The 22509-nt window shown below is 39.1% G+C and overlaps 1 protein-coding gene across 2 annotated transcripts in view; it reads left to right on the forward strand.

Annotated features, from left to right (window-relative positions):
- The window catches only part of TUSC3 (tumor suppressor candidate 3), a 110230-nt gene that overhangs the window by 11922 nt on the left and 75799 nt on the right, over positions 1 to 22509 (forward strand). For both annotated transcript variants that reach the window (XM_059685554.1, XM_059685553.1), the window contains exon 2: positions 20761 to 20930. In XM_059685554.1, coding sequence (XP_059541537.1) covers positions 20761 to 20930 — 170 coding nt within the window. The remainder of the gene's footprint in view (positions 1 to 20760; positions 20931 to 22509) is intronic.

The following is a 22509-nucleotide window of genomic DNA, read 5'->3' on the forward strand; positions in this document are numbered from 1 at the left end:
AAGGTCTCATTAAATAGAGGTGCAGTCGTACTTTCCACTTTTGTTCTCTGTAGGCCTCCCTCCTTTCCCTCTTTGTTTTTTTCTTAACAGCCCCTCCTTTATGACCACACAGGTGAGTCTGTTACCAGTCCAGGCTACTCATACTGCGTATTCCACTTGTCATATTTGGTACACCGTTGGGCAGGTGACTGAGAGTCATTCATTGGGATTTTTCTCGGTGGAACCCGCAGCAAGGGTATCTTACTGCTAATTGGCGCATGAAATTGGAAGGATGTGATTTTAGGTTGCCTGTCACTTCTGGCATGAAAAACTCTGATGTACAGAAGCTAAGCCGATAAACAGAGATTTTCACTGATTCAGTAAATGTTTGAGCGCTGACTCTCTTGTCAGTCTTTGTTCTAGGTGCTACTGATTCAGAAAATAAATCAAGCTCTTGGATCTAGTCTTCCCTGAAACCAGATCTCCCTCCTTCCTTCCTTGTTGTATGTTCATATACAGTTCCTTTTCAACCAAGCTAGATTGAACCAGGCTTATGTCATTTTTAATTAAAGGAGTTTTGATAAATATGAAATCCTTTTATCATTTTTTCAGCTTTGATTAAGAAGGTAATACAGAATTTAATATATATATATAATATATATATATATTTATATATTCAAATATTTATATATTTGAATATATAAATACATTCAAATTGGTGAAATACACACTTATCTTCATAGTACAGGTACAGAACGAAGAAGCTGGCTAAGCTAATCCTTTCCTTAGGTGATTTTAGCTTTTTCCATTGCTACTTTGCGGTGATATTTTGTTCCTGGAGTTTTCCTGTCTTTTTTTTTTTTTTTTTAATCCTTTATCAGGCTTAGGTGGACAGAGTAAGGAAATTAAGCATTTTCCTGTTAAGGGAGCCTAACTGGCATTCAAATCCTTAATCCACTTCTTAGTAACTTATTAATTTTTGCCACTGGATAGCTTCTTCCATCCCTCCATCCATCCTTCCATCCTCCACCACCACACTCCTGCTGCATTCCTCATTGTTGTTACTAAAATGGTATAACTATGATTCTAAGTATAAATACAGGACATGAGGATGGGGAAATTGCATAGGAGGCATCATTCTTTCCCTAGTGGTCAACTTCCTTTTTTCTATGCTTAGTTGTCGCCTGCCCTGCTCTCATCTCTTCCTTTAGGCAGTTAGAGGTCATCAGGTAGTCTCTTTTGCTCAGGTCCTTTTATTTTTTTAAATCTTATTTTATTCATTTCTGAGAGGAAAGGAGAGGGAGAGAAACATCAATGATGAGAGAGAATCATTCATCAGCTGCCTCCCCTTACTGGGGATGGAGCCCGAAACCCTGGCATGTGCCCTTGACCGGGAAGGAACCGGGACCCTTCAGTCTGCAGGCCAACACTCTGTCTGTTGAGCCAAACCGGCCATGGCTGCTCAGGGCCTTTCTTAAAACTGGAGCTTCTTTTCCTCGTTGAGCAGCTAGAATAAGGTGGGTGTGGAAAATAGATGGGGCTTAGGAAACCATTGGCTGCCTCTTAACTCCAGGAGAATAATGTCTGTGTTGGTTATTTCCTCTGGTAACTGCCTCTTAAAGCTTGCTTCAGGGTTTTGAGTCACAGTTGTTTCTCTCAGAGCTAGAGCTCATGTTGTAACTAATGTCTCAATCCTCTTGAGAATTTGGGAGGGTTTACCTCATTGTCTCAATCAGTTTGGACTGCTACAACAAAGCACCATGGCCTGGATGACTTACAAGCAACAGAAACTGATTTTTCTCATTTCTGGAGGCTGGAGGCCCAATCAGGGTGCCGGCAGAGTTGGGTTCTGGAAGAGCCTCTACCAGGTTGCAGATGGCTGATTTCTCCTTTAATCCTACAGGGTGCATAAAGGGCAAGCGAACTCTGGGGTTCTTTTCATAAGGCATTAATCCAGTTCACCCTCATGACCTAATCACCTCCCAAAGGCCCTACCTGTCAGTACCATCACAGTGGGAGTTAGGATTTCAACATGTGAATTTTGGGGAGACACAAATATTCAGTCTACTGCAACCCCTGAGAGAAGTAGGTCAGTAAAACATTATTGTAAGCTAGATGTTACACTTTGTGTTCAAACGGGTTTTCATGTAGGTGTAAATCACTTGGAAAACATTTAGAGGGATCAGCCAATTAGAAGCTAATAAGCATGTCTAAACTCATACTTAGAGTTGGAAGGGATGTTTCCAGCTGTGGAACTAACTATCCTGGTGTTATTATGTGTTAAGATTTTTTTGAAGGAGCAAAGGTAGTTTAACTTTTGGGATTTTTTTTTTTACTGAGCATTTAGTTCTTATTTAAATTTTCCTTCATTTGTTGTTTTGAAAAATTTTATACTTACTGTAGGCTTAGTCATCAAAAGCAATGAGCATTTTTTAAAAATATAATATACTATCATCTAAAGTATACATTTTATGGGACATATTCAATCAACTGAATAATTTTTGCATATATACATATTTTTGTATATAAATATATTCTGTATTGAGAAACAATAGTTGTGTAAAGTTCATTTTTTGTGTGTTTGATACTTCACCTGTTCTTAGCCAGAAGGCCAAGAAGCAATGTGTTTGATTTTTAACACTTTGTTTTAAAGACGACAGAGGCTCCCTTGTAAAGTGGCCAGTATGTTATTAAAAGGCTACTGAGCTGTAATAATTTGATTTCATTTTGCAGTGATTATTTAAAATTGTCATTTTTTTTTCAATGAAATGGAATCTCTTCATGGAAACTAATTTTAATATTAAGAAGTTAAATATATTATGTATGCATATACATATATTGTTTCCTTAATTATGAGACATATATATATATATATATGTATATATATATATATATATACACACACACACACATTTAAATTTCTTTGAGGCATACTTCTTTCACAAATACATAATTTACTAGGCGCCCAGTGCATGAATTTGCACCTTGAAAGGAATTGGGGGCTGCAAGGGTGTGGTGGGCACAGGGGCAGGTCTCGGCCCATCCTCTGTGCCCCCAGTGTTCTGTCTTCCAGCAGCTCTGCTCCCGCCATCACCACTCCCACGCGCTGACGGCACTGGCCCTGCTTGCACCCGCTAACCGCATGGAGCAATTGGGGCTGGCGCCAGCAGTAGATGCGAGTGGGGCCGGCAGCGGGTGCGAGCAGCAGGCGGGACCGCAGTGCACAAGAGCAAAGAATTTCAGTAACCACCAGAGGCTCAGCCCGATGACAGCGACCAGCACCCTGCCTTGGTCTGGTGCCCCCTCTCACCTGCTCCACCATCCGAACGTGGCCGACACCCGCCATGTTCTCTGCTCTGCCGCCTGCTGCCAATGCCCGCCATGTTTCGCATTCCCCTGGTGGTCAGCGCACGTCATAGTGACCGGTTGTTCGGTGGTTCTGCTGTTCGGTCTATTTGCATATTAGGGTTTTATATATAGAAGATATTTTTGGTAGAAATGATACATATTTTAGACTTTTAAAAGATACTTTTAAACCCTAGATCAGTGATGGTGAACCTTTTGAGCTCGGTGTATCAGCATTTTGAAAAACCCTCACTTAACTCCGATGCCGTGTCACATATAGAAATTTTTTGATATTTGCAACCATAGTAAAACAAAGATTTATATTTTTGATATTTATTTTATATATTTAAATGCCATTTAACAAAGAAAAATCAACCAAAGAAATGAGTTCACGTGTCACCTCTGAAACGCGTGTCATAGGTTCGCCATCACTGCCCTAGATTAATGTGAATTTTAAATCTAGGGAAGGGTTATAAAAGTGAATCAGAAATTTATGATTTATATCCTATATAATAAAAGGCTAATATGCAAATCAACTGAAGGCAGAATGACCGGTCGCTATGACGTGCACTGACCACCAGGAGGCAGATGCTCAACACAGGAGCTGCCCTCTGGTGGTCAGTGCGCTCCCACAGGCATAGTGCTGCTCAGTCAGAAGCCCTGAGCCTCTCCCAGAGGGGATCGGGCCTAAGCCATCTTTCGGACATCCCCCGAGGGTTCCCTTACTGCTAGAGGGCCAGGCTGAGGGCCTTCCCCCACCCCCAGTGCACGAATTTCATGCACCAGGCCTCTAGTATTAAAATAATTATTAATTGCAAATGGATATAATAGCAACTGAAAATGATTACCAGTTTTGGATTTTGAGACTGATCTTAGTATTCTTGTTGAAATTTAAAAGTAAGTATGCTTTGGTTCTCTATTTATTTGCTGCTACTTAGCACAAAAGTTGTCTTTTTAATTTTTCTTTTAAATTTTCTATTTGTGTAGTGGCTTGCCTGGATTAATTCTGCAGTGATCTGTTTTTTCCTGCAGGGATCAACCTCTGATTTTAAGGCTTAGTTTTTTTCCTCCTTGTTTTTATTTTCAAGCCTAGTTCCCTAGGAATCGCCAGGTTTTGGTTAGAGGTTGTGATTAAGAGCCCAGACCCACTCAGTCTTCCATGCTTGCCAGTGATCTGTGTGGGGTTTGAGGGATGTCTTCGAATCTTGGAGTTTTCATGTCTGCCCTGCGTTTAGCCAGGGCTTAGCAGCTGGCAGGCACTTTTTCTAGTTGTTCCTGAGCAGGTGCAGTGTTCCAGACCACGAGGGGTGCGTGTAATCTGTGCAGGGCTCTTTTCGCCCTTTTCTTTCCCTGAATCCCTCAGTTAAGTTTATGTGGAGGACATCATTTTGCTTGCCGTTTCTAGTGTTTATTTTTTCTCCAATTGTTTGCCATTATGCTCTCTCTTGTTTTGCATAATACCTCAGGCAGTGCTGTGGAGCACTGGTTCTCTCTGTCTTGCTTCTCTTCCCGAGGGCCTTTGCTGAACTGTCTTGGAGCTGGGGATGGGGGAGATAGGTGGTGGCCTGTCTCTCCCTGAGCAACATCTCCCCTCTGGGAGTGGAGTTAGAAGAAATGGTAGCCCCTAGTCTTCTCAGCTTGCCCCTCCAATTGTGGAACCCCCACCTTCTGCCCTATGAACAGGGGCTGGGTGAGGGGAGGGAGTCTCCTCTCTTAGATGCTTTGCCCAGAATAGAAAGTCTGCAAAACAAAGCATTTCTGGCTTACATGCCATGGGTTCCTGCTGTTCTGACCAAGATTCCTTGGATTCTCTTGAGTAAAGGCTTCTCAAGTTTTGCATGCCCTTACGTTCCAGAGAGTCGGAAGGATTGTTCTTGGTAACTTTCACCAGTTTCCTTCTGTTTTGCTGAGGAAGAGGAGCTGCCCAGCACCTCTCAAGGCCATTTTGGAAATCTGACTCCAGAAAACATCTTAGAGATACTTTATGCACCTGACAGATGATGAAATTAATACATGGTAGGCTAAGAGACTTCATACTATGAACTATTTGATGAAGAATCTGACCCTTTTTTTATCTTTCTTCCTAATTTTAGATTCCACACATTCTACAATTCCAGTGGCTTCTAAACTGTTATTAACTTGGTATAAAAATTTAATTTTGAGATAGTATGACATGTTTTGAAACCAAACTAGCTAGGATGTGGTTGACACGGCCGTGAAATCTTTCTCTCCACTGATACCAGGGTTGATCTGTGTGAGAGATTGATGAGTCCTCCTCCCAGATTGTTCCATGTGTGTCTGTAGCTCCTAGATGAATTCCCTTCCAGGTAGGAGGTCAGTTCTTTTGTGAAGAATATGTACATATGGAAGTTGTTCTGCCCCACTAAAATTGGTAGTACTTATTAATTAAAGTTATTTGTTTAATAAATGACAAAATATTTGTAGTGATTTCAAATAGGAAAAGTAACAACTAATGTGTACCCTCTTACAGTTGCTCTTTTTTTACATATTATTTCTTAGGTTTAAGGCATACACAGTTGACAGGCTGTAGTTAAGGTTTTTACTGGTTCTTGAAATTAAATGTAATAATGTTTGAAAGACAAGCAATATTACTTTACCTTCTCAGATTGATTTGACTGTGGTTTCTGTGCTTCTGTATTAATTGTAGAGTTTTGTGTTTTTTTCTTTCTATTTCTAGAAAAGAATGCCATTGGGGTTTTGATAGGGATTGCACTGATTCTGTAGATCACTTTAGGTATTATGGACATTTTAAAAATATTAAGTCTTCCAGTCCATGAACAAGATTCTTTCCATTTGTTTGTGTCTTCTTTAACTTATTTCTTCAACGTTTTGTAGTTTTCATTATGCAAATCTTTCACCTCCTTAGTTTTGTTTTTGTTTTTCCGTAAGTATTCTGTTATTTTTGGTGCTGTTGTAAAATGGGATTAAATTTATTTTTTACATGGTGTGTTGTTAATGTGCAGAAATGCATACTGCTGATGTGAATGCAATATGGTGCAGCCACTATGGGAAACAGTGTGGAGGTTCCTCAAAAAACATTAAAAATGGAACTGCCTTATAACCCAGAGATTCCGCTTCTGGGTATTTATCAAAAAGCAATTAAAATAAACATTTTGAGGAGATAACTGCACCCTCATGTTCATTGCAGCACTATTCCCAATAGCCAATATGCAAAAACAGTACGTGTCCATCAGTTGATGACTGGATATAGAAAATGGAGTATATACAGCCAGCCATAGAAAGGAAGGAGTATGTGACAACATGAATAAACGTTGAGAATACTATGCTAAGTGAAATGCAAGTCACCAAGAGAAAATACTGCATGGTTACACTTACATGAGGCATGGAAAATAGTTAAATTCATTGAATCAAAGAGTGAAATGGTAGTTGCTGGGCACTGAGGTGGGGAATTGGGGAGTTACTACTAATCAACGGCTATGAAGTTTCAGTTAAGCAAGTTGAGTGAGTTCTAGAGATGTGCTATCCCACATTGCAGCTATGGTCAACAATAATTCAGGTGACTTAACATTTTATTAAGAAGGTAGATCTCATGTTAAGTTCTTACTAAACTAAACTAAAATTTTAAAGAATTATCCCCCCCCCCCAGGTCATTTTAAACACCAGTTGCAAATAATTATGAATGAAACAAAAGGTGGCAATGATACTGCATTAAGATACATCCTAAGGTACATGTACTCCCTCACATCCCCGAAAATTTCTGACTTCTAGCCAGGGAGCGTTTGAAATGTCAGTTGAATAAGTTCATGGCTTTGAACATTTCTGGGAGGAGGAGGAGTCACTGCTGATGGGGTCTCCCTTCTCCTGCCACCTGCACTACACTCCATCCCATGCTGGGAAAATAGGAGAATTTTTTTTCTGAAGACGGCATGGCTTCTCTTGTTTCTAATGGTTTACTGATCCTAATTTGGGTTCTAACTACAGATTGGGAATAGTGCTCTATAATTTTTGGCAGGTTTTTAGATTTCAGTTTTTGGCAATTTGATGTTGAAAAAAGTAAAAATGTTTTTAAAAACTCGAGTATTGAATAGGTTAACTATTTTTACATGTGATCTTACACATTTCATATATAGGGTTGGAAAAAGTAGGTTTACAGTTGTGAGTATGCAAAACTTTATTCTTGCATTATTATTTATTAATTATTGTATTATTCTCCATACAAACAAATGTATCAGTATAAGTATAATGAACAATGGATCAGTTAATGTTATTTGTCAAACACTTGTTTACCACTACTATGTGAAAGATGCTGTTTTCAGGACTTTACAGATAGAAACTTAGTGTTGTGATTTTCTACTCATTGTAGGGCATTAAACATTTAGTATTTAATCACAATAATTATAGGATTCAGTACTATTTTGGATTATTTTCTAAGGTGTGTTATAAATTCCTGGTCACTTTGTAATAACATCAAGAATGAATACAATTCACTTTAGATGTGAAAGCGAGAGCCAATGCAGAGATTGACAGAGATCGACAGGGATGTTAGAGGTGAAAGCAATGTCACATGGGGGATGATGGAAGTACTAATTTGACAAGTTTAGCTTAGAAAGATAAAGGCTCGTTGTTGTTCCCTCTGAATTTTTTAATGTATCTTCTATGGTTAATACTTAGGCTCCAGAGGGCAAAAGTAGTTCCAGTAGATGGGTGTTACATGTGTAAACATGTACTCACTAAAAGGAAGAAATGTAAAATATTATCACAGTTTTGAAATGAAATTGGCCACCTGGTGAGATAGCAAACTAATTTTTACCAGAAGTGTTCACCTTTGGTCACCAACTGTCAGGATATTGTACATGCCATATTGTGTGGGAGATTTAATTAAATTACATCCACTCCAACTCCAAGTACATTCTTTAGGGAAAGGAATGGTAATGGATTTTCAAAAAAAAAAAAAAAAAAGAGGGGGTGGATTTTTTTTGTTTGTTTCCTTTCTTGGACAATTCCTAAAAGAGTACATTTGTAAGAAGCATGGACCATTTATCTATTCTAAACAACAAAAACATCCCTCTTATTTGATAAGAGACTCTCTTCAATGAGGATATAGTTTTAGGATGAAAAACCAGGAGAGGGAAGAAGGAAGGGGAACATCACCTCAGTAAGCAGATTGCTGAATCAGGGCTGAAGACAGATGGTATAAGGAGATTGCCCTCTACTAATGGGGCCATATTTTGCAAGAAACTGTTAAAAACAGCTACTCATGGGAAGTATGATCAAACACAGTAGTATAACTGCTTAATGTTTTTATGGAAATTAAAAATATTTAGATCTTAGTCGATGTTAAATTTATTTAATATTTCTTGAACATATTCTACATTTTGAACCTCATAGACATAGTTAATTTGAGTAATTAGGTAGAGGACAATGTATTGATGTGTCAGTGAATAGCTGTAAGATTGTTCACCTCAGCAAAGCATTGACTTAAAGGCAGACGGGTCAAGGAGGATGGGAGTGTCTTGTTTAATTTCTCTTTGTATTTTAAAGTGTGGGAAAATTCAACTGGCAAATAAGAAAGTTTTAATAGTATTTTCTCTGTTTTGATTATTTATTGATAATTTTATCAAATGTGTACTAGCACTCTAGCAGGTGTTTACAGTTTTAGGGGAAATTTGAAGCATATCCTATTCAGAGACTCTGTTTAGTGATGGAGATGTATATAAAAACCAACAAAAATAATATAAGTATAGGTAGGTTCACTTTATGATCTATAAGGGTATGTCCATGCCTCTGTATGGTAAAAACTGGAAAGGTTTCAGAGTTAGGTAATTGACCGAACTGAGTCTTGACCAATGAGGAGTTATACATGTTGATGAAGGCTGTGTGCTGGAATATGGAGTGTGTGTGTGTGTGTGTGTGTGTGTGTGTGTGTGTGTGTGTGTGTTTTGTGGGATTGTGATGGTGATGGTGGTGGTGGGGAAGGGAGATGAATGGAGAACCCCAGGTGGTACAACAATCTGAAAATATAATGCATTCAGGGACTGTCAAGTAGTGGGTCCTTTTGCATTTGCAGGATTCTGTTGGGATTAACATGAGTGAGGCTGGACAGCTATAAATGGAAGCCAAGGCTTGAAGGTTCTGAAATGCTATTCAAAGCATTTGAAATTCATATTGTAGGAGATGTGCAGATATTGAATTATAAAATACAGATATGTGAATCACTGCATATCTGCATTTAGAAAGATAACAGTAGAATTTTAAAAAAGAGGGGGGCATATGTACTACTTTCAACAATAAAGATAAATTTTAAAAAAATATATTCATAGCAGCACAATTTACCATAGCTAAGATTTTTAAACAGCCTAAATGCCCATCAGCAAATGAGTAGATTAGAAAACTGTGGTACGTCTACACAATGGAATACTATGCTGCTATAAAAAAGAAGGAATTCTTACCATTTGCAGCAGCATGGATGGAACTGGAGAGCATTATGCTAAGTGAAATAAGCCAGTCAGTGAAAGAAAAATACCACATGATCTCACTCATTTATGGATAATAAAGACCATTATAAACTGATGAACAAAAATAGATACAGAGGCAGAGCAGCATCAAACAGACTGTTAAATGACAGCGGGAAGGCCGGGGAGGGTTGGGGGGCAGGAGTGGGTGGGGGTAAGAGATCAACCGAAGGACTTGTATGCATGCATATAAGCATAACCAATGGACTCAACACACGGGGGTGGGGTGGTAGGGGAGCCTGGGGGAAGGACAAGGGGGGGAAAAGGAGACATATTTGTAATACTTTAAGCAATAAAATAAAATTTTTAAAACTACAAATGGGAAAAACCTGTATGACCATTGTTAAGAGAAATAGAAAATAATATGAAGGGGTTCTCTACAGCAATGGAAATGAATGCAGAGGTTTTAAAAATTATGATGTAAAAGTTTCAATATGGTATTGGAGGAGGACATTAGACTTTAGGAGTTGTTTCTGTTTGCTTTTCTATTGGGATTGTGAAAGTAAGCCTTTGAATAGTGGTTGATGTTTATGGTGGCAGAATGGGAACTCCATTAATGTGGTTAAAACTGTATTACTCTGCAATATTTAATTTGCTCATTTCTGGCATGTTTATAACCAGAAAAACTCAAAACTGTATTTTGCTAGAGCCAGGAAAATAGTTTTAGTTTTTGGGCTTATATTGATTTCTTCTATCCCTTTACCTTACTGTTTCACTAAATTAGCCTTGAAAAATCTGGGATTGCTTTCTTCAGTTTCTTAGTAAAGAGATACATAAAGCCCTGGTTATTGAAGAATTTTTTTTATACATACTCCCTTTTTCTGAAATGAGGGTGTTCATTACTAAAGATTAATGTGGTAGTAACTGCACGTTAGAATATAATGGAAGAGTCTCATTTTCTCACATACCAACCTGACCAAAAGTAAGGATTATATTGAAGTGAAGTGAGTGTAGATTTCAAAATACTCATCGAATCAATCAATAGACGGGAAGATGAGTGTAGGAGCAATCAGTAGATGGGAAGAGTAGTATAGGAACAGCAAGGAGGCATAGGGTAACTGATGCACCCCTGGCTGGTTAAACATTTCTTCCTACAGGAATCACAGTATCTTATCTTTTAGCTGCTCTTTTTTGAAGATTTTTCACTGTCTTTGTCCAGGGGGCAATGACTGTTCTGTTGTTTACAGAGTAATATAGGTAAAAATTTAAAACAACATGGGAATTTATGAAGTAATCTTCTCTAGAGATAAACCATTAGCAGTTTGCTGTATGTCCTTGCAGATATTCAGCATGTATATAAAATAAGTTGAACAAATAGTCACACACATCTATTTTGAAATATGAATTAGTACTTTACACAGTATTCTGAAAAGTAATCCTTTTGAATTACGTAAAGGTAAATTGTGGCTATCCTTTTCGGTAAGTCTGTCTCATCTTGTTATTGCCTATGATCCTGTTCTTTTCCATGCCATGTTATGATCTAAGCCATCTTCTCTTTATGGCACACATAAGATTAACAGGCATTTGCAGTTACTAACAGTGCTGCAGTGAATGTCCTTATACCTAAGCACATGTGCCTTGGCTGATGATTTCCTCAGACACACTGTTAGACATGTTATTGGTGTAGAAAGGGTGTACGCATTAAAATGTTATGTCTTTTTAGGGTGATTTTGAAAGATTTACCATTGTATAACATATTACCCTTAACATTTTATGTTGGTATTTTTAATATAGCATATTACATGTATGTGTTAAATGAAGCAAAATATTTATATAATATTTTTAGCAAATGAATATTCGCACTAAACATGGGACCTGATGTACAGACTACTTCCAAGTTTTCATGATGAACTTTAGCCCTGGACCGCTCTCTCTGATCATAATAGCAAATGTTCTAAGACAGCGGTTCTCAACCTGTGGGTCGCCAACCTATGGGTCCTGACCCCTTTGGGGGTCGAACGACCCTTTCACAGGGGTCGCCTAAGACCATCGGGAAACACACATACAATTACATATTGTTTTGTGATTAATCACTATGCTTTAATTATGTTCAATTTGCAACATTGAAAATACATCCTGCATATCAGATATTTACATTACGATTTATAACAGTAGCAAAATTACAGTTATGAAGTAGCAACGAAAATAATTTTATGGTTGGAGGTCACCACAACATGAGGAACTGTATTAATGGGTCGCGACATTAGGAAGGTTGAGAACCACTGCTCTTAAGAAGAGGAATTCTTGCCACAGTGGATGGGGAACGGGGTCTGGACCAAGAACTATGTGAGCCATGAGAGTGCTTTGGTAAATCTGTTTCTGAATTTGCAATGAAATGGAATTTTACCCATAGATTCTCCCTTCCTGAGTTCTTTATTTTGATTTATCTCTTGAGTTCATACTCAAGTAGTCCTGCCCCCTGCTAAGAGGGTCTACTCCAGGGGTGGGCAAACTTTTTGACTCGAGGGCCACAATGGGTTCTTAAACTGGACCGGAGGGCCGGAACAAAAGCATGGATGGAGTGTTTGTATGAACTAATATAAATTCAAAGTAAACATCATTACATAAAAGGGCACGGTCTTTTTTTTTTTTTTTTTTTTTAGTTTTATTCATTTCAAACAGGCCGGATCCGGCCCGCAGGCCGTAGTTTGCCCACGGCTGGTCTACTCTGTACTAAATTCACTTTTTTGCTTGCTTTGCTACCTTACATTACTTTTGTGCTTTTAATAAGTAATACATTTCAATTACGATCCATTCTTTATATTGTAGGGATAAATGGAACAAGCAGGGGCATCTCATTTTATTCTGGGGCCGGGTGTAAACTTAGGATATTTTCTCTAATATTATGCAACTAGAGACCTGGTGCATGAAAATTCTGCACTCGGGGGGTCCCTCTCACAGTCCGGGACACATCACGAGATGTCCACCTGCTGGCAGTCAGACATCCCTCTGGCAGCTCAGGAGACCCTTGGGGGATGTCCACCTGCCAGTGGGGAGTGTGCTAAGCTGCAGTCGGACATCCTTAGCGCTGCCGAGGAGGTGAGGCGGGAGAGGCTCCCACCACCACCACTGTGCTTGCAGCCGTCAGCCTGGTTTGTGGTTGAGCAGAGCTCCCCCTGTGGAAGCACACTGACCACCAGTGGTCAGCTCCTGCATTGAGCGTCTGTCCTCTGGTGGTCAGTGCGCATGATAGCAACTGGTCTTTCCCAGTTGTTCCGCCATTAGGGTCAATTTGCATATTACCCTTTTATTATATAGGAGTTTCTTTGGAGACTTGGGGCCACAAATCGTTGGGCCTCTGCTGGTAATACAGATTTGAATTAGTAGGTAGCTGTGATCATTTTAATACCTTTTACCCAAAATAACTAAAGGAAATCTTTTGCTCTACCCCAAATATTTTACTTCTCCTATCATTTGGAAGTAGTTCAGTAAACCAAATCTTATTTTGGTTGATGAAAGGCATTGGAAAACATTTAAAGTACATTTAAAGCTTTGCTCTTGGCTTGTTTGCTGTTAGATTCCATATAGGTTTTCTTGGTTTTAATAATTTAACCATCACAGATCTTACTGATCAGTTTCTGTGACTTAAGAATAAACTTGCTAAGAAAAATCATCTCTCAATTTTGCAATTAATAGTTGATGTTTTTGTTTTTACATATTTTTGTAGTAAACATTTTCTTTAGCTATAACACATTATATGTTGCTATTATTACTGAAGAGTTATATACAAACCTGGCTTCTAAAATAATGTATTATTTTGTGCTGTACTGTATTATTATAATAGGATTTCTGCTATTCTCGTTAACACTGGTAATGGCCACCTTGCCTGGATCTGGGCCCCCAGGAGAGTAAGGCCAGATGGCTGTGTACAGCTGTAGGAAGGGTTTCTTCTCTCCTCTTGCCGCTGCTGTGAGGCTTTGTCGCTGGTACCTGTTTTTAAAATGGAATATTTATTTATCTAACAGAAAGATACAGAGTTCAATAAATATGGTGACTGAAACTAATGCAGGGGAATAAAAACGGATGCTCACTTAGCCCCTTTCATGACTGTCCCTTATTAAAATGATATCATATTTTGATCCTTCAGGGATCAAAATTCTAATGATGCTATCTCTTGACAGGAGAGTATTGTATTTAAGCAATTTACTGTGAAAAATTGTCACGAAGACAGCCCACATGAATTAAATAAAAACCCAAAACAATAAAATAACTGTCTTCACTTTGTAGTAAAAAATAAAACAGAATAACTCCCAATTCTGGTAAAGCCATTAATTACATGAGTGTCACTAAAAATATTTTTACTGCCTCTTAGAAATAGTTCACTTAACGAAATATTGCAGTGTTGCAAGGTTTTTCTTTTCTAAAAAAGACATGAATATTTGAATGAATGTTTTATCAAATAACTATTTCTATATTTTTTATTCAGATGTGAGTTGAATTAGGTACTACTATTTTTGACATGTTGGTCTTAGGAAATGTGTGTAAGGCTATTCCCACTTGTAGATACCCCACTCCCTGTCACAAATGCTGATTCCCTTTGATGTCCTTCACGCGGACCAGGTCACCTTTAGTGTCTTCTCTGAGGAGGAATTGTCTGAGGATTTCCACTGTTCCTCTCTAAATTTAAAGAGCTTGATATTAAATACATAAAAAACTTTCAGGATGATTTATTTAAAGTCTTCTGAATCTCTTACTTTTGCATCTTTGAAGTAATGATAGTTGAGTTTTCCAATAGAGTGTTATATTTCCTGCAGAAATACCATAATTTGCTGAGTTCTTAATTGATTGAACGGACTGTTTGAATCCTTGCCCTCTTTGGGCATATGTATTATTTGCATTTAATATATTTTTAATCAAAATAGTCTATTTTCTTATTTATTATGTGGTCTTCTGAGTGCCCTTAAGGCTCCTGGTGGTTGTTAGTGGTCAGTTTGTAATGTACATGGGGTGATGGAGTGCCTGGTCTCTGTATTTTGATTTCTGGAAGTATTAATTGCCCTTTGTATTGTATTAAAACCTGAGAGGAATTGTATAATATTAAGGAAAATGAATAAGGATTTGTAGGAACAAATAATTTCAGGAGTTGAAGATAAGTTTTTTCCCAAATGCAAAACAACACCCATCTGGCTACTTCTGTTTGATTTATCAGTGGGCTTTGAGTGAACCTCTTAGATACTAAAGTCTTAAAAAGTAAAGACTCCCCCAAAATACGGAGAGACAGAAGGGGTCATGGTTTCTATGTGTCATCAACAGATACCTTCAACATGTACTTCTTATTCTCACTCCAAATCTATATCCTGTGAATTACTGTAAGCCAGTGGTTCTCAACCTTCCTAATGCCCCAACCCTTTAATACAGTTCCTCATGTTGTGGTGACCCCCAACCATAAAATTATTTTTGTTGCTACTTCATAAGTGTAATTTTGCTACTGTAAACAAAATGTAATTATATATGTGTTTTCCAATGGTCTTAGGTGACCCCTGTGAAAGAGTCTTTAGACCCCCAAAGGGGTCGCGACCCACAGGTTGAGAACCGCTGCTATAAGCACATTATATTATGGCTATTTTAATGATAGCGAGTATCTGAGTAAATACTGTGTAGGTGACTGGTACACAGGCACTTGAATGGCTATTCCTCTGGTAGACGTCTCTTAAGACATGAGACCACATGTGTATCTTTGTTTAGGTGGATCTGATCATCATTAAAATGTACCTAGGGATAAAATGCTGGAAACAACATATGAATATAAAAGTATTAGATTAGTGAGATTTTTTTCCCTATGTAAGTTTCACTTTAGAATGAACAATTTTATTCCATGATGCTTAGTGAAATGTACCACTTACTTGTATTTTTGTTAGGAATTGATTTGTAGAAACAAGAATTGAGAACAGTTTGAGTAATATCATGCTGAGGATTGGCATATAGATTATGCCAGTTCATTTATTATAGTGACTTGCCTTAAAATTCAGTTTTCATAAAAAACATTAAGATAAAAATATAGACTGGGCACCTGTAGTTAATATGACTGACTACCTTAACTTCATTAATATGTGGAACCTGCTAGCCCTTGCTTTTTACAATGTAACAGGCGAGGACAGGGTTTCTTCTTTAAAGATTCTAAATATTAGATTCCTTTTGTCTTTTCTGATCTGGTAGATTTATGGCACTCCTGTTCCTATTTCCTGGCCTTAGCCTACAGAATCCAACTGATCACACACTCTTTTCATAGCCCCTGTCAAGGTTTCAGAATTTTCCCCTGTACTAAATTTAAATTAGCCATTACCAACCAGTTAGTGTTCACAGACATGAGATCTTATATGCCATCTTGCCCTGATGGCAATAAGGCATTTACTTAACACCAAAGCCACAGTGTAATACCAATATAAGCTATACTTTTAATGCTAGAGCTTCTTTGCCATAAGGCCTTGAGAGGAGGACCTGCTGTACTCCTTCCTCTTTCATTTTCCATAGATTTAACACAATGCTTGTCATTTATCAGTAATCCACAGTGTTCATTTATAAATTTAGCATAGTGCTTGTCATTTACTAAGTACTGAGAAAACATTAGATTTAAGATAGTAATTAGATTATTTTTTTTTTAAAAAAAATTTCCACTTAGATATTCCTTCAGAAGCCACTGTTCCTCTGTGTTGCTGATAGACATTAACCTGAGCAGAAGGGAACACAATTTGAGTGCCTATCCTGCATTAAGTCATTTAATTTTATCAACATAGTTGTGAGGTATTATTTGTTTTAGAAATAAAGAAACTGAGATTCAGAGAAATAATTCGGTCAGGTCACATCCTATCTTAATAATAGACAAAGATTGAAATTAACCGTACCTCCGCTACGCTTCCCATTGGCTAATCAGCGAGATATGCAAATTAACCGCCAACCAAGATGGCGGCCGGCAGCCATGCAGCTGAAGCGAGCAGGAGGCTTGCTTGCTCCAGTGATGAAGGAAGCCAAGCTTCCTCCCTGCTGGGGCCGGGCTCTGAGCTCCACTCTAAGTAACAAAGTTGCAATTATAGACGCTAAACAAACCCCAGATACCTTCTTTCAGCAGGCCATGGCCTCGGAGCTGGAGCGGCAACAAAGTTTCAATTATAGAAGGTAAATAAATCCCAGAATAAAAAAAGAAAAAAAAGGGAGAGGCTGGAAGCTTCAGTTGCCGGTGGGCTTGGCCAGACTGAAAACCCTAAGCCCCTCATCCAGGCTGGCCAGGCACCCCAGTGGGGAACCCCACCCTGACGGGGGTGTGACCAGCTGCAAACAGCCATCAGTCTCTCACCCAGGCTGGCCAGGCACCCAAGCAGGACCCCAACCCTGATCCGGGACACCCTTCAGGGCAAACCAGCCGGCCCTCACCTGTGCACCAGGCCTTTATCCTATATAGTAAAAGGGTAATATGCAAACTGACCCTAACAGCGAAGAGACTGGGAATGACTGGTCACTATGACACACACTGACCATCAGGGGGCAGACGCTCAATGCAGGAGCTGCCCTCTGGTGGTCAGTGAGCTCCCACATGGAGGAGCTCTGCTCAGCCACAATCCAGGCTGATGGCTGCCAGTACAGCGGTGGTGGTGGGAGCCTCTCCTGCCTCCTCAGCAGCACTAAGGATGTCCGACTGCAGCTTAGGTCTGCTCCCCGCTGGCAAATGGACATCCCCCGAGGGCTGCCGGGCTGCCAGAGGGATGTCTGATTGCCATCTTAGGCCCAATCCCCTGGGGAGCAGGCCTAAGCCAGCAGGTGGTCGTCCCCCGAGGGGTCCCAGACTGTGAGAGGGCATAGGCCGGGCTGAGGGACCGCCCCCCCCCCCCCCCCAGTGCACAAATTTTTGTGCACCGGGCCTGTAGTTGCATATAAATACAGAACCATCATTCGGACTTGAGCTATTGAATTCTTTTCTAATTTAAAAATAGACATATGGTGCTTTCTCAGTTTTAAAGGTTACATTATATTCCATCTTATGGATGTGTCTGTGTTCCCTGAAATAGACAAAGTTCCCCCAGAAATTATTATTTTTTTACTTGTTCCCTTGAGAATAGGGAATCAAGGTTCCTGAGTATTACTCTCTTTAAGAGACCAAAACGGACACCCAAACAGAGAAGGTGGTGAAGTCTGAAAGCAGTTCTGCAGAAATGAAATGGTAGCAGAAGGAAAACAATTCCAACAGAAAGGAGCACAGATGGCCCTGAAATGGAAATACATATGTCAAAGGGACAAATTCACCCTTGCCCTTAAATAGGACTACAGTCCTGTCCCAGAGAAATGCAACAGTGGAATAAACTTGTTTGGAGGCTGTAGCTCAACCTGTGATTCTTTCTTAGGTCATTGAACTCACATTGACCAGTTTCTGTTCCTTACTGAAAGTTTCTACTATATCACCTTGCAATACTTTCTTTGGAGAATTAGCTCAACCTTCTTTATAATAGACTAGAGGCCCGGTGCACAAAATTGGTGCACGGTAGGGTCCCTAGGCCTGACCGGCAATCAGGGCCAATCTGTGGGGCGACTGGTGGGACGATCGGGGGCCCTGCTGGCACGCGCCTTGGCTGGCCTGGTGCTGCCCACTTGCCGGCCCCACCCCCTGCCGCCGCCATCGTTCACCTCCCTCTGCAAGGTGACTAGTGGGGCAATCAGGCGACCCCACTGGCACCCGCCTCGGAGGCAATTGCAGGGCGATCAGGGGGTGGTGGTGCCAGCCCACTCGCTGGCTGTCCCTGTCCCCTGATTGCCCTGCCACCGCCGCTACCGGTGGCCTCCCTCTGCGGGGCAACTGGCCGAGTGATCGGGGGATCCCCCGCTGGCACCTGCCTTGGGTGGCCTGGGGGCTGGGGGGAGCTCCTGCATTCAGCATCTGCCCCCTGGTGGTCAGCGCACATCATAGCGATAGTAACTGACCGTTCCATTGGTCATTCGGCCATTCGGTCAATTTGCATATTAGGCTTTTATTATATAGGATGCTCTTGAAATTGTGAGTCAACCATGATGCCCTTCCCTTCCCAGACCTTTTTTTTCTGTATGAAGAAGACAGCTAATCAAACGGCTCACTTCTGCACACTACTTCCTCAATAGAGAATCTGGGACTCGGCTCTCTTTAATTATGTGTTCTAAATCCATACTTAATGCTCAATATTTTTGCTATTATTTTCTTCAAGTGTATTGGTACTTTAAAAATACATCTTTCTATATTATCTTAAAACCTTTAAACATCTGTAAACTACATGTTAACTTATTTACCTGGCCTAGTTTTTACCATAAAGAATGCATGCTTACAAAGAATTATTTTCTAGGCCTAATCAGGGAATTACATTAGAGCAGCAGTTCTCAACCTGTGAGTCGCGACCATTGGAAAACACATATAGCATCTCAGATATTTACATTACGATCCATAACAGTAGCAAAATTACTGTTATGAAGTAGCAACGAAAATAATTTTATGCTTGGGGGTCACCACAACATGAGGAACTGTATTAAAGGGTCGTGGCATTAGGAAGATTGAGAACCACTGCATTAGAGGAACTTTCATAATAAACTGTCTCACTGTGTAGAAAAGTCTACTTTTGTTTATATGGTTCCCCAGATTTTTTTAAAGACTGTGTGTGTGTATATAGAGATATCTCATACATGAACGTATAACATACATACACACACACACACACACACACCACTATTACATGGATAAACAGCCTAGGAATTAACAGTAGAAAAGCCAAGTTTGAATACAGGCTTAACCACTTAGTAATTTGATCTTGAGTAAGTTAGGTTTTCTGAACCTGAATTTTTTTCTCTGTGGAATAGGGATGTTGGTTGGCACCTGACATGTTGTATGCCTAGTATGGTAACTGATACATTGGAAGTACTCTTTAAGCATGTCTTTTTGGTTGTTTTAAGCCTTATATTAAAGTATGGGTGATAATGCTACATTTAAAAAATAAGCTTAATTTTTTATAATTTCTGAAATGAGTGTGGCTAATTGTCATTGGCTCTGTATCAGTGACGAATGTTCAGAGAGCATTCTGAAACGATGATCAAAGCCATATATCTGATAGCAATTTCAGGTGCTTCTGGCTCTTGGATTGTTGACTCTAAAATGGGAAAGTTGCTTGAGGCAAGAGATATAAAAACTGAACACTCTGCTCCTTGTGGGTGGAAAGTGGAACAAAAGTTAACAACCTTGTGTGAATACTCAAAAAAAAGAGAGATCTTGTACTTTCTTGATTAATGTTTATTTTAGAAGTTTATAAATAACAACGTGTATTTCTATGTAAAAACCTAAGCAACCGATTGTCTGGTAGCTATGATGCGCACTGACCACCAGGGGGCAGACACTCAACGCACAGGCATGGAAACATGGAACAGACTGATGAATCTTAGAGGGAAGGGGGGAGGGTGGGAAGAGATTAACCAAAGATCTTATATGCATACCAGAGGTCCGGTGCATGGATTCGTGCACCTGTGGGGTCCCTAGGCCTGGCCTGTGGGGATCGTGCCAAAACGGCTGTCCAACATCCCCCGAGGGGTCCCGGATTGTGAGAGGTTCCATATTACATTTAGTTTTCATCTCTCCCTCTTCTCCATGTTACTGTTCCTCAGCCTTTCCTGGTCTTTCATGAACTTGACACCTTTGAAGAGCACTGGTTAGTTATTTTATAGACTGTTACTAAACTTCTGTCAGTGTAATGTTTTCTCATGATTAGATTGAGGTTTACCTTTTTGCTAAGAATACCATGGAGGTGATGTGCTCTTATCTGCGGATCTCAGGGAATACATGATGTTGATGTGTCTTATTACTTCTGGTATTGTTCACCAAAACAAGGACTTTTAACAGAAAATAACATTGGCTAAAATATAATCTCATGTAATCTGCTTATATGAAATACAAACTGAAGGACTTTAACCTTGTGTAAATTTAAATTCCTATATTTAATTGCAGAATCTGTTAGCCGAAAAAGTAGAACAGTTGATGGAATGGAGTTCCAGGCGCTCAATCTTCCGAATGAATGGCGACAAATTCCGAAAATTTATAAAGGCACCACCTCGAAACTATTCTATGATTGTTATGTTCACGGCTCTTCAGCCTCAGCGGCAGTGTTCTGTGTGCAGGTAATCAAGCATTTAAAATTTTAAAAAACTACTATCCCGTGCTTATATATTTACTTTATTATATGAAAGGTAAATGTACATAATAGAATAAAACAGTTGTTCAATGTTTTATTCATATATAACTATGAGCATTTAAAAGTAAGCTAAAATCATTGTATTCTAGGAAATGACATTGATAGGCCAATATTATTTTATTATGTAACATAGTTATTGACCATTTTCATATATAATCATGAAAAATATTTATTAGTATGTCCTATCTAAAGGTAAGAATATGATAGAATTTGGTTTGAATAATGCCTTGTAGGTCACCTAATTATATCTTGTAGACAGTGAAGTAGTCCCTTTAGACTAATCTATTCTAACAGTTTTATAGAGAGGACACACTTACTAGGGAAGTCCATTTAGTTTTCAATCTCTCCAATGACTAGAACTTGCTTCCTGTGAAACAGAAGTAAACAATTTGAAATGCATGAAGTATTTTTCAGTAGAAATAGCCTAAAGAAAATTTTGGACAAGTACAAATGTAATACATATGTAGCAAATGCTGTTTTTTAATGGAACTTTTTATTTTGAGATAATTGTAGGTTCATGTGCAATTGTAAAAAAAATAATGCAAACAAATCATATACCTTTTACCTGTTGGCCCTCAGTGGTAACATCTTGCAGAACTATATGCACTCTCACCAGCAGGGTGTTGGTATTGATACAGTCACGATACAAAGTCCATCCATCCCCATAAGAATCTCTCTTGCTGTCCTTTATTGCCACCCCCACGTCCATTCCACTCCCAACCTCCAAAATTCGTTCTCTATTTCTGTATTTTGTCAAGACTGTTATGTAAATGGAATCATACAGTATATGACCTTTTTGGTTTGCTTTTCATTCACTTACTATAATTCCCTCAAAATCCATCCAAGTTGTTGCATTTATCAATAGTTTAATCTTTTTTTTACTGAGTAATATTTTATGATACGGAAATACACACTTTAACCACCCATCTGTTAAAGGACATCAGTGTTGTTTCTAGTTTTTGGCCATGATATATACAACTGCTGTGAAACTTCTTATACAGGTTTTTGTGTGAACTTAAGTTTTTGTTTCTCGGGGATAAACACCAGACAGTATAGTGCTTGGGTTGTATGGTGGTTGCCTGCTCAGCTTTACAAGAAACTGTCTAAATGTTTTCCAGAGTGGCTGTGTCAGTCTACACATCCACCAGCAGGGTGTAAATGAGGTCGTTTTTCCATCTCCTCACCAGCACTGCTGTTGTCACTTAGATAGAGATGGAGTGCTGTCTCATTGTGGTTTGATTTTGCATTTCTCTAATGGCTAATGGTTGAACATATTTTTTATGTGCTTATTTCTCTTGTCGAATATTGTTTTGCATGCTTATTTATCATCCATATATCTTCAGTGAAATACATATGTTTTTTGCCCATTTCTAATTGGAGTTCTCGGAGTTTTTTATATATTATAGATGCTAGTTCTTTGTCAGATATGTGATTTTCAAATATTTTCTTCCAGTCCATGGCTTTCTTTTCATGCTCATAATGGAATCCTTTGCAGATTTTAATTT

Source organism: Myotis daubentonii, chromosome 2 (genome assembly GCF_963259705.1).
Source record: "Myotis daubentonii chromosome 2, mMyoDau2.1, whole genome shotgun sequence".
Classification (NCBI taxonomy): domain Eukaryota; kingdom Metazoa; phylum Chordata; class Mammalia; order Chiroptera; family Vespertilionidae; genus Myotis; species Myotis daubentonii.